Here is an 11,725-nt window from a genome sequence, read left to right on the forward strand (position 1 = left end):
CTCAATTTCAGAAGGGCAGACTTTAACAAACTCAGAAGTCTCATTAGAAAGGCCCTCTGCAACCACCAACTGAAGGATTTGGGGGCTCAGGAACAATGGTGCCCCCACAAGAGAGCAATCCTCTCTGCTCAAAAAGAGGCCACTTCCATGAGATCAAAAAGAAGGAAAGGAGCCAAGAGACTCCTTGGCTCAACAGGGATATTAGAGAACTTTTGAAAAAGAAAAAGGACACATACAGGCAATGGAAAAAAGGATCAGCAACCAGAGAAAAGTTCACTGGTATAACCTGCGTCTGCAGGTACGAGATACAGAAGATCAAGCTAGCATCCAAAATTAAGGACAACAAAAAGTCTTTCTACAGGTATATGGAGAGCAGGGAAAATAAATAAATACATTGAGCTCCAATTCAGTAGGGACCCCTACTGAATACAGAGACGCAGCCCACAGTAGATCCCCATGAAAAGGCGGAGGTTCCTAAATGGTTACTTCACACTGGTATTCCAGAAAGCTAACAGGAGCTATGCACCTGTCCACAGGCCAAGGAAATATGGGGAAGTCAACAGTCAATATGAAATCAGCCCCGACTAGGTGAGGGTCCTCTTAGAACAACTGGACATTTTCAAGTTCTCTGGGCCAGATGACTTACATCTAAGAGTCCTAAAAACACTGGCTGAATTCATTGCAGGTCCTTTGGCGAAGATATTTGAAAAAAGTCAAGGAACTCAGGAGTGGACCCAGATGACTGGAAAAGGGCCAGTGTAGTACCCATCTTTAAGAAAGGGAGAAGGGATGATCCTGCAAACTATAAACGGGTAAGTCTGACTTCAGTCCTAGGAAATACTTTTGAAAAATTGTTAAGTAGGCCATCAATTACAAGCTTGTAACTGACAGGGTATTAAGAAGCAACCATCATGGCTTTGTGGAGGGTAGCTCATGCCTAACAAACCTGGTGCCCTTTTATGACCAGACAACTAACCAGCTGGACAAGGGACATGAAGTAGACATCATTTACCTAGACTTCAGTAAGGCCTTTGACTCGGTCTCCCATGAAATTCTCTCAATTAAACTGGAGGGTACTGGCCTAGATCAGCCTATGGTGAGGTGGGTGGATAACTGGCTTAGAAACTGATCCCAGAGCATTGTAGTCGATGGGCTGGCCTTGTTCTGGAGGACTGTCTCTGGTGGTGTCCCACAGGGATCGGTGCTTGGACCCATGCTTTTTAACATATTTATTAATGACTTCAGTGAATGGGTGGAATGCTCTACGATTAAGTTTGCTGATGATACCAACCTGTGGGGAAATGCGGGCACACCAGAGCATAGGGTAAGCATCCAGGACACCTAAACAGACTGGTTCTATAAAGCTGATCAGATTCAGATGAGATTCAACACGGAAAAGTGCCGGCTCCTTCATCTGGGTAGGAAAAACCTTCACCATAACTATAGGATAGGTGGAAGACCACTGGCTGGCACATCTGAACAGAACCTGGGATCTACGGCATATATCAGCTAATGTGCTGCCAACAGATCCAAAGAGGCGCTTCTCCCTCTCTACTCAGCACTGGTGAGGCTGCAGCTGGAGTACTGTGCCCAGTTTTGGGTATCACACTTCAAGAAGGGTATGGATAAGCTCCAGAGGGTGCAGAGAAAGGCCACCCACATGATCACGGACCTGGAAGATAGGCCATATAAAGGAGAGACTCTGGGAACTAGGCTTGTTCAGTCTGAGTAAGAGGAGGCTGAGAGGTGACTTGATAGCCACCTACAAGTATGTCATGGGGGAGTACCAAGATCTAGAGAAGCAACTCTTCAGGAAGGCATCCCTTGGGAGGATGAAGACTGTCACAGGGCGGGGACCCAGGAGCAGCCGTGATCTCTCCTGGCGCCCCCTACCGTGCCAAGTTGGTGATCAAGCACCCTTGTTCTCACCCGCCACATCTTTGATGTTCATGTAGTAAAAAGGAGGCTGCCTTCTTTCCTCTTTGACACAGTGCTCTTGTTTATCTTGGCCCCTGTTCTGTATAGGCTGTATTGGTGCACCCCGCCTTATGGGCTACGCATGGCTCCTACCACCACTTATACCACGTCCCAAGCCTCTCAGATGTACCAGACGTTGTTGAGTCAAATTACTACTGCCCGTGCCCTCACGGACGCCCTCCGAGCTTGTCTTCTCCTAGTGGCCCGTGCCAGGGCCCTTCTCCGCGCCCTCACCGGGGCTTTCCTCAGTACTCTCGCCCTCCCTGGGGCTCTTATTCCTGTACACTCTCGCTAGGGCTTCTATTCTTGTGCACCCACTCTGGGGCTTAACTCGAGCACCCCCTGGGCTTACTGCTGATGCCCCCACTGGTGCTCCTCACAATTGGGGCTCAGGTGGCCTTAGCCGTGCCTGGCCCCCAGACCCACTTCTTAGGTCTATGATCCCTATCCGGCTCAGGCGGCCTCGGCCTTACCTGGCCCTAGATCCAGACTGATGTGCCCTCTCTGGTACCTGACTGCTGTGCCCTTCTCTGGCACCAGGAACCCCCACGCTACTGGGGCGCTCCTCTGAGGCCTCCTCCAACCCCTACAGCCTCACCCGGTCCTCCGGTGTAAAAACAAACAACCAAACAAACAGAATAACACAAGCCCACCGGCTATAACTCAAACGAAGCCTCCTGGCTGAAAGGCAACCCTAAACCATCCGGTAGCTTATCCTCTCAAATCCCTACCAGGGTTTCCTCCACCCAGTATCCGCACACGGGAGCTGATTCAGGCCCTCGGCTTCTATAGGCTGCAATGCTTCGACAGAGCTCCTAATCCACTGGCAGCCAGAGAACTGCCTATGGCCTCAGCCTGGGCTGTTTATATAGGCCAGGACCTGCCCCCTCCTGGTCAGCTGACCCTTGTGGTTGCCCCAGCAACCAACACCTGTCCTTCTCTAGGAGCAGGCACTTCAGTGCACTGCGACAAGGACCAGTGGACAAACTAACAAAGGGAAGATTTAGACTAGACATAAGGAAGAACTTCTCCGTAAGGGTAACTATAACCTGGAACACACTCCCAGCAGAGGTGGTGCAGTCACCATCTTTGGATGTGTTCAAGAGGAGACTGGATAAGCACCTCATTGAGCTAGTTTGAGCTCATTAACCTCATGACTACAGCAGAGGACTGGACTCGATGATCTTCCAGGTCCTTTCCGTCCACTGATTCTATCATTGTGAATGGGGGAGGAGGTTTTATCCAGGTTTTATTCAGCCAAGCACTGTTAAAGAACCTATCACTTCATGCAATTTATTTAAATACACAAATTAGGACTGAATTCCTCACTGCCATCTTGGTTCTTACTGTGACTGATGTGATCTATCTGCTGGTTGCCTTCAAAAAAGCCCATAGCCTAGCTAGCCACAATCCAATTCTATAAGAGAACATCTACACCAAGCAGAAGGAAAGCCTGTCCATTTCCCAAAAGTAGCAAGATTTGTCTTCAGATGTCTAGTTGTAGTTCTTCCATGGCATAAGACCTTCCACCAAAAAATGTCCTCCCCTAATTACTTGGGGCTTTCCTAAAATTGGTCTCAGCTTCACCATCCCCACTGGGTGTACTTGTTACGGCTCATGACCAAAAGATGGACAAACCGTGATATATTCCAGATCCAGCCCACTCAGGTCTTTAAAGATCCTGACATAGTTCTACAACTGGAATAAGGACAATGGTTTAACATCATCAGGCAGTTACATTTTGGCAACTGCCTAGACTTGCTGGCAACATTACTTGTTTTTCAATATTTTTCATTTCTCATGCTAAAACCATCACGTGTTGACAAGAATGCAAAATTTTCATTTGCCAAAGGGGAGGGACTAGTGGAGGGCTTTGGGGATCAAAGGGGTTCTGTAAATGTAAACTATTACAGTGTACTACATTTAAGTTCACAGTATTTGGACTGAAGAAAGTATGTATTTACCTGGAGCATGTATTTTTCCAGTACAACATAAACAATACTCAGGTACACCGTATTCTCATTAGCTCCTGTAACTGTCAACTACTCAGTTTCCCCAGTAATCTATTAATCAGGTTTCAGGGCTACCATAAGCAGCCTTAAAAATTATGGGAACTAGACACTTTTGGGGCTTCTGTGTCCCCTCATTTTCAAACAGCAGCCTTCAAATAGGCTACTTCTCATACTCTTCAAGGCTTTTAATAACACTTCTGAAGCCTTGAAAATAAGTTTCCTTTTCTAATAACAGCCTTTTTACAGCTACTTTCCCACCACCCCTATGCAGTTAACCAGAGTGCAATTACATTACAAAGACAGTGGGGTTGAAATAGGCTAGGCACTTAAGCAGTGAATACACTTAACCAATACATAATTAACCAATGTAAGCATTAAGTACCAAATTGGCATTGCCATTGTGTTATGCAGTTAAGCAAACTCTGCATTTATACAAACAGCCCTTATAATTACTTCATTATTACTGTGAGATCATGTTTTAGGTGCCTTGAATCTCTCTAATTCTGAAAGCACTCAGCAAATAATGTCTTCTTACTCTCACATCACTGATTGACTATTGTTCATTTATTTAGATGTATATATCTTGCTTATCCAAAAGGCTCAGAGGGGCTTACAATAAACTTACAACCCACAAACAGGATTTCCCAAATAACACCGCAAAACATGAGACCACCAACTCCCCTCCCCACCTCCGCAACTGCTGCTTCACATATGCAAGCCCATTGGCTAATTCCAACCATGCTTCCCAGTCACCATTTACACCCAGATACGAGAAACCTCTTTCTGCTTCCCCCATTCCCCACTCATCCACTCCCGTTTAACCCCCAAAAGGATATCCCTCCACCACCCTTCAATATCTCTTCCAAGCCTCTACCCCCAACTAGTGGGTTAAAAAGGGTTTCCTCCTCCCCCCCCCACCCCCAAGGGTTCTCTCCAGAGCATCTAATACTTCCTATTGTATCAACAACTACTGTGCATATATTAAGCCAGGACCTCTATTTTGGTTTTTCCCCTACAAAAAGGATGGGAATCATTTAGATCATTTAAAGATCTGAGTGAATGTTGAAACCTCAGCTAGGAGGATGCAAATAGAACTATTGCTACCCATTAGATAGTAGTATAAGCTCTCCTTTAGCTTTAGTAACAGACTGCGTGCATTTGGGACCAGTGAAAGTCTTAGGAGATGTTTGTCTGTAATCTATTATTTATAAAAGGAGAATATTTAAAAAACAAACTAATTAACATAAAGCTCACCTGATTGCATACAAGTTTCGAACAGCCTCATCTCCGTTTTTTCCCACAGTAAGGGCTTGCATCTGTAGCAATTTCCCAATTGTTTTTACCAAACCATGCACATTCCTGTCAAAACAATGAATACAAAACAGCATTACCATCTGAAGGGTAGTTGAATTAGTTGACTATTAGAGGAAGGGTGTCATGATCCAAGCAGAACTGTGATCCAGGAACTTTTGAGCACTGCTCTGCATTTGTATCAACTGCTTTTGTGGTTATGGGCACATCTGAATGGATTCCACACTCTTCCCAAGACTGATCTCAACCTATTCTCAAACTTTAAATGAGTAAGAGGCCCAGTTCAGTGGCATGGAATTCAAGTGCCTACTGGGCCACTTTTAGCAAGCAGATTTGAACTGTGGGATGAGCCAAACGCCCGATGATGATGCTCATCAGTTTTATTTGGTAAAAAGTGAATTATTACAGGTCTTGGGCTACAACAATCTCACTCTTCCTAAGACTGTTGCTGAAAATGCTCCAGGCCAACTGTTCCAAACTCAGAAGAGAGGCACTGAGGACAATTAAGTGCATTATTTATTGTGTGGTTGGGAGCATCCTTGCTGCCAGTTCCAAGTCTGGAGTATGTGAAGTAGAAGGAGGAAGACAGGGTTTATTGTAGCTTCCTCATATGCAAAAAAGAGCTCAGTTACCTGTGCCACAGAGGAGTTAAGAGAAAAATAATGCACCAGTTAATATTTACAAAGGACTCTGAAGAAGGAAACTCTTCAGTTAAATGACTGAACACAGCTTTTTTTGATTATGTTAAAACCAAACCTGGGCTCCAACCTGAATGAAAGATTAAGCACAAATATTCAGCATAGATTTAACCATGATTACCAGAATCATATGCTTAAACCCCTCAAACTAAAACTAAATCCCAAGACAGACTCTGGACAACTGCCTTGTCCTTCCAAGTTTGGATTGCAGCTGAAGGAGCCTTGCCAAGCAGCTGTTTTTTCTCATTCCACCCACTACACCTTGTTGACTATTCAGGAAATCTACTGAGTAGCAATGGGATTTCTGGCAGCATTACAGGATTCTTTATAATCTTCAAAACAGTCTAAGAGAATGTTGTGCAGTCTAGACTCTGCCAGCCAATCAAAAACCTTATACAGACCATAATTTCAACAATTCATTGGCTGGCTTCAGTGGAGGGGTAGTTCTGATGATTGGATTTATTTTTTTTAATTAAATATTTCAAATCTTTCAAAACTACAGCAGTTGTATAATAACATGACACCACCTCAGATAAATGGCTTGATTTCTACAATTAAGTCCTCAGTTAAAAAAGGTAAGGGGTATGAGGGGGAAAGGATGGGGGGGCAAAAACAATTTTCAGGTATTACGCTGTTGAAAAAAGAAAAATGATATAAGATTTGTTCCTCATTCTCAGGAGAAATGTAAGGCAAAGCAGTCACATCAATTAAAAGCATAACAAAAATAAAACTGTAATGAAACGACATCAAGACACAGGGGAGAAATTCCTTTTAACATTAATAATGGGATGGGTAAAGAAAAAGACCCCAAGTACACATATTAGAGGGCTTTTTCCACTCTCCTCTTGTCCCTTGGCAGCAATTCATCAGATTCAAGTTACTTAGCCTGTATCTTCAGTGAAATGAATTCCCTCATCAGTGAAATGTAAAACACTGGAAGCTCCTAACCAGCAAGCAGAATTGGCCAAAAGAATCAGATTAACATTTATATGGTGCTCGCACGCACATTTCAGAAGCCAAGTAAACTTTATTATTCCCATTTAACTAATGGGGAAACTGAGGTACAACATGAAGTGACATGTACAAAGTACATTATGCATTATATTAATCTTTAGAAGATTAGCTTAATCCAGACATGCTCAGGCCACCTATACAACAGTAATTGAGCAAACTTATCAAGTGACTGAATCAGTCACTGTAACTTGCTGTGTGGATACTATTGAAATGAACTAGAAATTCACATCTGAGGGTTGTACCAATTTAACTAAAATCAGTATAAGTTTTTTATGTAGACAATACCTTAAAGGAATTTTTCCTCAAAGAAAAAAATGCCATTCACCAAAGGAATATTTTGGGTTTGAATGCCTGTATAGTGCTTTCCTATTCACGAAAACAAGAATTACATAAAGAACAAAAGCATCTCCGTTGTCTTTAGCTACAGTGCCATAATGCCAAATCCATGTCACTCATTTAAAAAAAATCAAAAACAGAGACAAAAAAATTGGAGATTGCTACATCTTTATCACTTCACCACCAGACAGCCTAATCAAAACGCATGACTTGTGTACCTTTATACAAGTAGCAGAAGGCTCTAAAAATTCAGTGAACTTTCCCCAATGTTAGTCAACAGCTAATACTGACGTCCATGATATAGGGTAGAGAGAGTTGTTCGTTTCTCCCTATACATCAGCCTTTTGCACTCTTATATAAAGGACTAGTTCATTAGGGGTAGAATACTCCTGCTAAAGGTTTCCTTTAATTAAAAAAGTCCAGTTCTAAATGTTCTCCTAATCACTAAAATTACATGCTGTCATGATAACACTAAAACATCAAAACACTAAAAGCCTTACTATATGAGAGATTACAGTTTTATTCACAATCACGTTGCCAAACAACAGTAAAAAAAAACAAAAAGTGAGTACAATAGGCTTCTAGATCTTGGTGAACTAAATGGAAGAGATGGAGGAAGAGAGAGAAGGTCCTTTTTTGGAATGTTTGACCTTAGGGGATATTCAGGGCATGTGAAAAGCCAGTTACCAGTAACCCTGATAACATGACACTGAACTGAAATAAAGCAACTATGAACTGAGGAAAGGGGGATGGGGGGACCTCAAAACCAGCTATGTAGAACTCCTTGTTCCTAAGAAACACCAATAATAGTCTGTCCTAGTTCCCACTTCAGATTTTGAGGGGCTTATTTTATGATTTTAGTTACTTTCAGGTTTACATACAACTTTGGAACTAAGCAAAATGTTCTCATAAACTATCACAGGGATTGAGGACCTGCTCGCCCATAGGCATTAATGCTAACATGAGAGATATCATTTGAAAGAATATAACCAAAAACTTTTGAAAATAGCATCCTAGAAACATTACAAGGATCTAATCCAACAGCTTGTATAACAGGCTGTAGAACTTTACCCTTTCTTAGGGCAGGTGGAGCTATGACAGTTTACACAAGCTCAGGATCTGCTCCATTGTCTTTATGTTAAAACACAGGGCATGGCAAACATGGGATTTAAAAAAAAATTATTGTACAAGAGAGTTGTTCTTTTAAGCAACCTAAAGATATACACCATATGAGTTTAAGACCTCAATGTTTCACCCAGAGGTGGATCCAAAAGATGCAGAGGCACAGCCCAGCTGCAGGGCAGGAACAGCTCAGGAACTCCCCCCATACTAGGAAGGGAATAGGATGCCACAAAGCAGGGATGGTGGGGGGGAGTGAGTGCTGGGAGCTGGAAAGGAAGGGAGAGCTGGATTCTTACTCAATTCAGGGTCTTAAATCTGCCAAATATTGCCCCCATGGCACAGTCTGCCCAGCCCAGGAGGGAGGCTGAAAGTGTGAGTACAACCACCCCAACAGCACTGGTCACTGCTCCCACACCGCACTTTACAAAACCCTGGATCCACCCATAGTTGTACCTGGGAATATTGTTGTAAAGGACCCTTACTTAACTCCTGTTCATGCCAACTGTCCGAAATGAGGCAATATAGCTATCATCTAGAAATACCCATGGGTACATGCCCAGAATCGCACGTGATGTGCCCAAAGCTGCTCTAAGGCATTGCCTGACATCCAGGGTTTAATCACACCCAGAATGGGAATGAATGGGTGGTGCATGCTCCACAGCAGCACTCCCAAGCATGACATGGAAGCCATGCAGACATGCCTTTAGGTTCTAAACAATTATCTTTTTCCTAAACAAGTGGAGTCTCCTATTGATTGCTCTGTCATACATCTATCAGTCTCTCCCAATAGCGCTCTCTAAAATATACTTGCTCATTTCATTCGTGCATGTAAAAGGGTCATTAACCACCCCCCCCCACAGAAGATGAAATTTCATAGCAGTTTTCTGTAAGTGTAGGGAGCTTGGAGGATGAGAATCAGAGTTGTGCAACTGATAAAGAAAAACAGTCATTAAACAATGGAACAAGGGAACAAGACATTAGTGAAGAGGATTATTACAATGAAAAATCATTAGTTGGCACATGCAAAAAGCAAGCCATGTGAGCTGAGGACATGGATATCACACAATAAAGAAAGTCTTTCCTGGCACATATGGAATAGGAAAAAGATGACACGGCAGAAAAGCCACTGGGTATATCAAGCAAGGGCCAAGGTTATTTATTATAAAATTAGGAAGGTAATTAGGAGCAAAAAGCGAATAGTCTTCGCCTGTCAAAATACACAGTGACCTTAAGCAGAACAGGTAAGAGTTCAGAAGTTCTGCTGACCTTTTAGCAGGTGTTTCATTGATTGCCTATTTTTTATCTAAATGCTTTTAAGGACTTGGCACACACAGTGCTGCAAAGCCCCAGAGCAAATTTGAATGAAATCTTGGCAGGGAACAAGATGAAGGAACTCCTAGCCAAGGTTCTAAAAGGGTGAAAATGGGACCAACACTGAAGCAAACCAATGAGAAAAAACTAAATTATTTAAACTGCCTGTGGCTGCAGATATTTAAAAAAAAAAAAAAATTATGCACTCTTGTGGTTAGGCTCCATAAACCCTGTTTTGCAAAATTATAGTGGATGCAGTTTGAATTGTGGAATTGGAGGAAAAATGCCAATGATATTAAACAATTTACTTATTTAAAAAACAGCTTCTGGGTGAACTGGCAACACAGCCAGAGCTTAACATATCAACCAGATGCAGTACCAGCCAAAGACATGAACTGGTTTCACAATGACAGTGCACAGAGCAGTGTGAAAATGGAGGTCAAATGAAAGTTTTCATAATACATTACCTTTTCTTTACCACGTCTTTATTTTTAAGGTTAACCTAAACTTCGAATGCCCTGTTTTAAAGATTTTTCTGAAGTGCAACATTAGGTTAAAATATTCCCTGTAAATTACTGGGAATGATACTGAAATGAACCCTTAGTTAGATAAGGGATTTCACACTTCTTCCTACGCTGCAAATTGCAGCAACTAAAAGCTTTGTGGCAGCAGCAAAAATAGGATTCAGCTTATCATGCTTGAAAAGCACCCTTTGCAACCAATAAGGGAGCTCTTATTCACAGCTGAGCAGTCCTGATTCCATCTTGCAGGGAGCAGTAGTGTACACATGCCAGCCAGTTAGCTACAAAGCATATCTACGCCATTTATATGAAACATCCAAAATACTGTAAATTCCATTCAAAAATTTGGTATCCTAATAGTAAGATGTCTCTCTCTAATTCACCACACACCAAAAATTCAGCATGAAAAAATGCAGGGTAGATAAAAATGAAATTTTTCTTTATTTTAAAAATTGGGTTTTTTTCAATTTAAAATCAGATTTTTATTTAAATCACTTTTTTATTTTTAAAGACACTTCAAATAAATTTATATAAAGGTAGTTTTAATTTAAGATATGTCAAAGTTCAAAGATATCATCATGGAATAGGGATTTTAACTTTTAAGTATATAGTATTTAAGACAATATATTCGTGTAACCTTTTTAGAAAAGTTTTATAAATAGGTCACAACCGGCCATGGACTATATTAGGGGCCCAATCTTATGAGATTCCTAGCGGTTCCTCTATAGATTAGTAAAGAAAATCACCCTACACAATACGATTCAGTGCACTCTAGAAGATCCCATTAAGCATCTCTGTGACACTTAGTTTCAGTTCTCAAACTGTGGATTTGTGTCTCCAGAGATAATATCCCTGTCAACAGCAGTATAGGGGGATGAGCAATTACAGCTCTATTGTCTATCTGCAAGTTTGGGTACACAGAGTCAAGCCCTTACCTCTCTCTAAGGGTGCGTCCAGACAAGCGCATGTGCCTCTTGCAGCATCCCAAAGCCCTGAGACACTGCAAGAGGCACACGTGGGAACAAAAAAAAAAAAAAAATGTTCCCTGCGCTACAAATTTGCAACAGGGGGGCAAAATTAAACCACTGGATATCATAGGGTCAAAAAAATACCCTGGGCAAAAAAAGCAGGGCAGTGCACAGTCCAGGACCAGGCAACTGGAGGCTTGGGTCCCCTACGGAGATGATCTGGTAGCCAGCCAGAGGGTCTCTATGGCTGGCCCTCATCCTGGTGCTGAAGCACACTGCCTGCTTTGCACAGGCAGGGCACATGCCAGCCGCAAGGAGTTGCACCCAGGCTCCATGCTGGTAAGTGGGAGAGGAGAAAACTGGGGGGGTCCCCCACCAGCCCCATCCCCTGCCTGCTCCCCGAGCCCTCCATATCCATCCCCTGGCTGCCCCATCCATCCCCATCCCCTGCCTTT

At 42.7% G+C, this 11,725-nt stretch overlaps 1 protein-coding gene across 4 annotated transcripts in view; it reads right to left on the reverse strand.

Moving 5' to 3' along the window:
- Positions 1–11,725, reverse strand: part of FOCAD (focadhesin) — a 256,908-nt gene that overhangs the window by 217,329 nt on the left and 27,854 nt on the right. For all 4 annotated transcript variants that reach the window (XM_019554782.1, XM_019554785.1, XM_019554783.1 and 1 more), the window contains exon 5: positions 5,244–5,348. In XM_019554782.1, coding sequence (XP_019410327.1) covers positions 5,244–5,348 — 105 coding nt within the window. The remainder of the gene's footprint in view (positions 1–5,243; positions 5,349–11,725) is intronic.

Source organism: Crocodylus porosus, unplaced genomic scaffold, assembly GCF_001723895.1.
Source record: "Crocodylus porosus isolate Cpor-Errol unplaced genomic scaffold, CroPor_comp1, whole genome shotgun sequence".
NCBI classification, from domain to species: Eukaryota; Metazoa; Chordata; order Crocodylia; family Crocodylidae; genus Crocodylus; species Crocodylus porosus.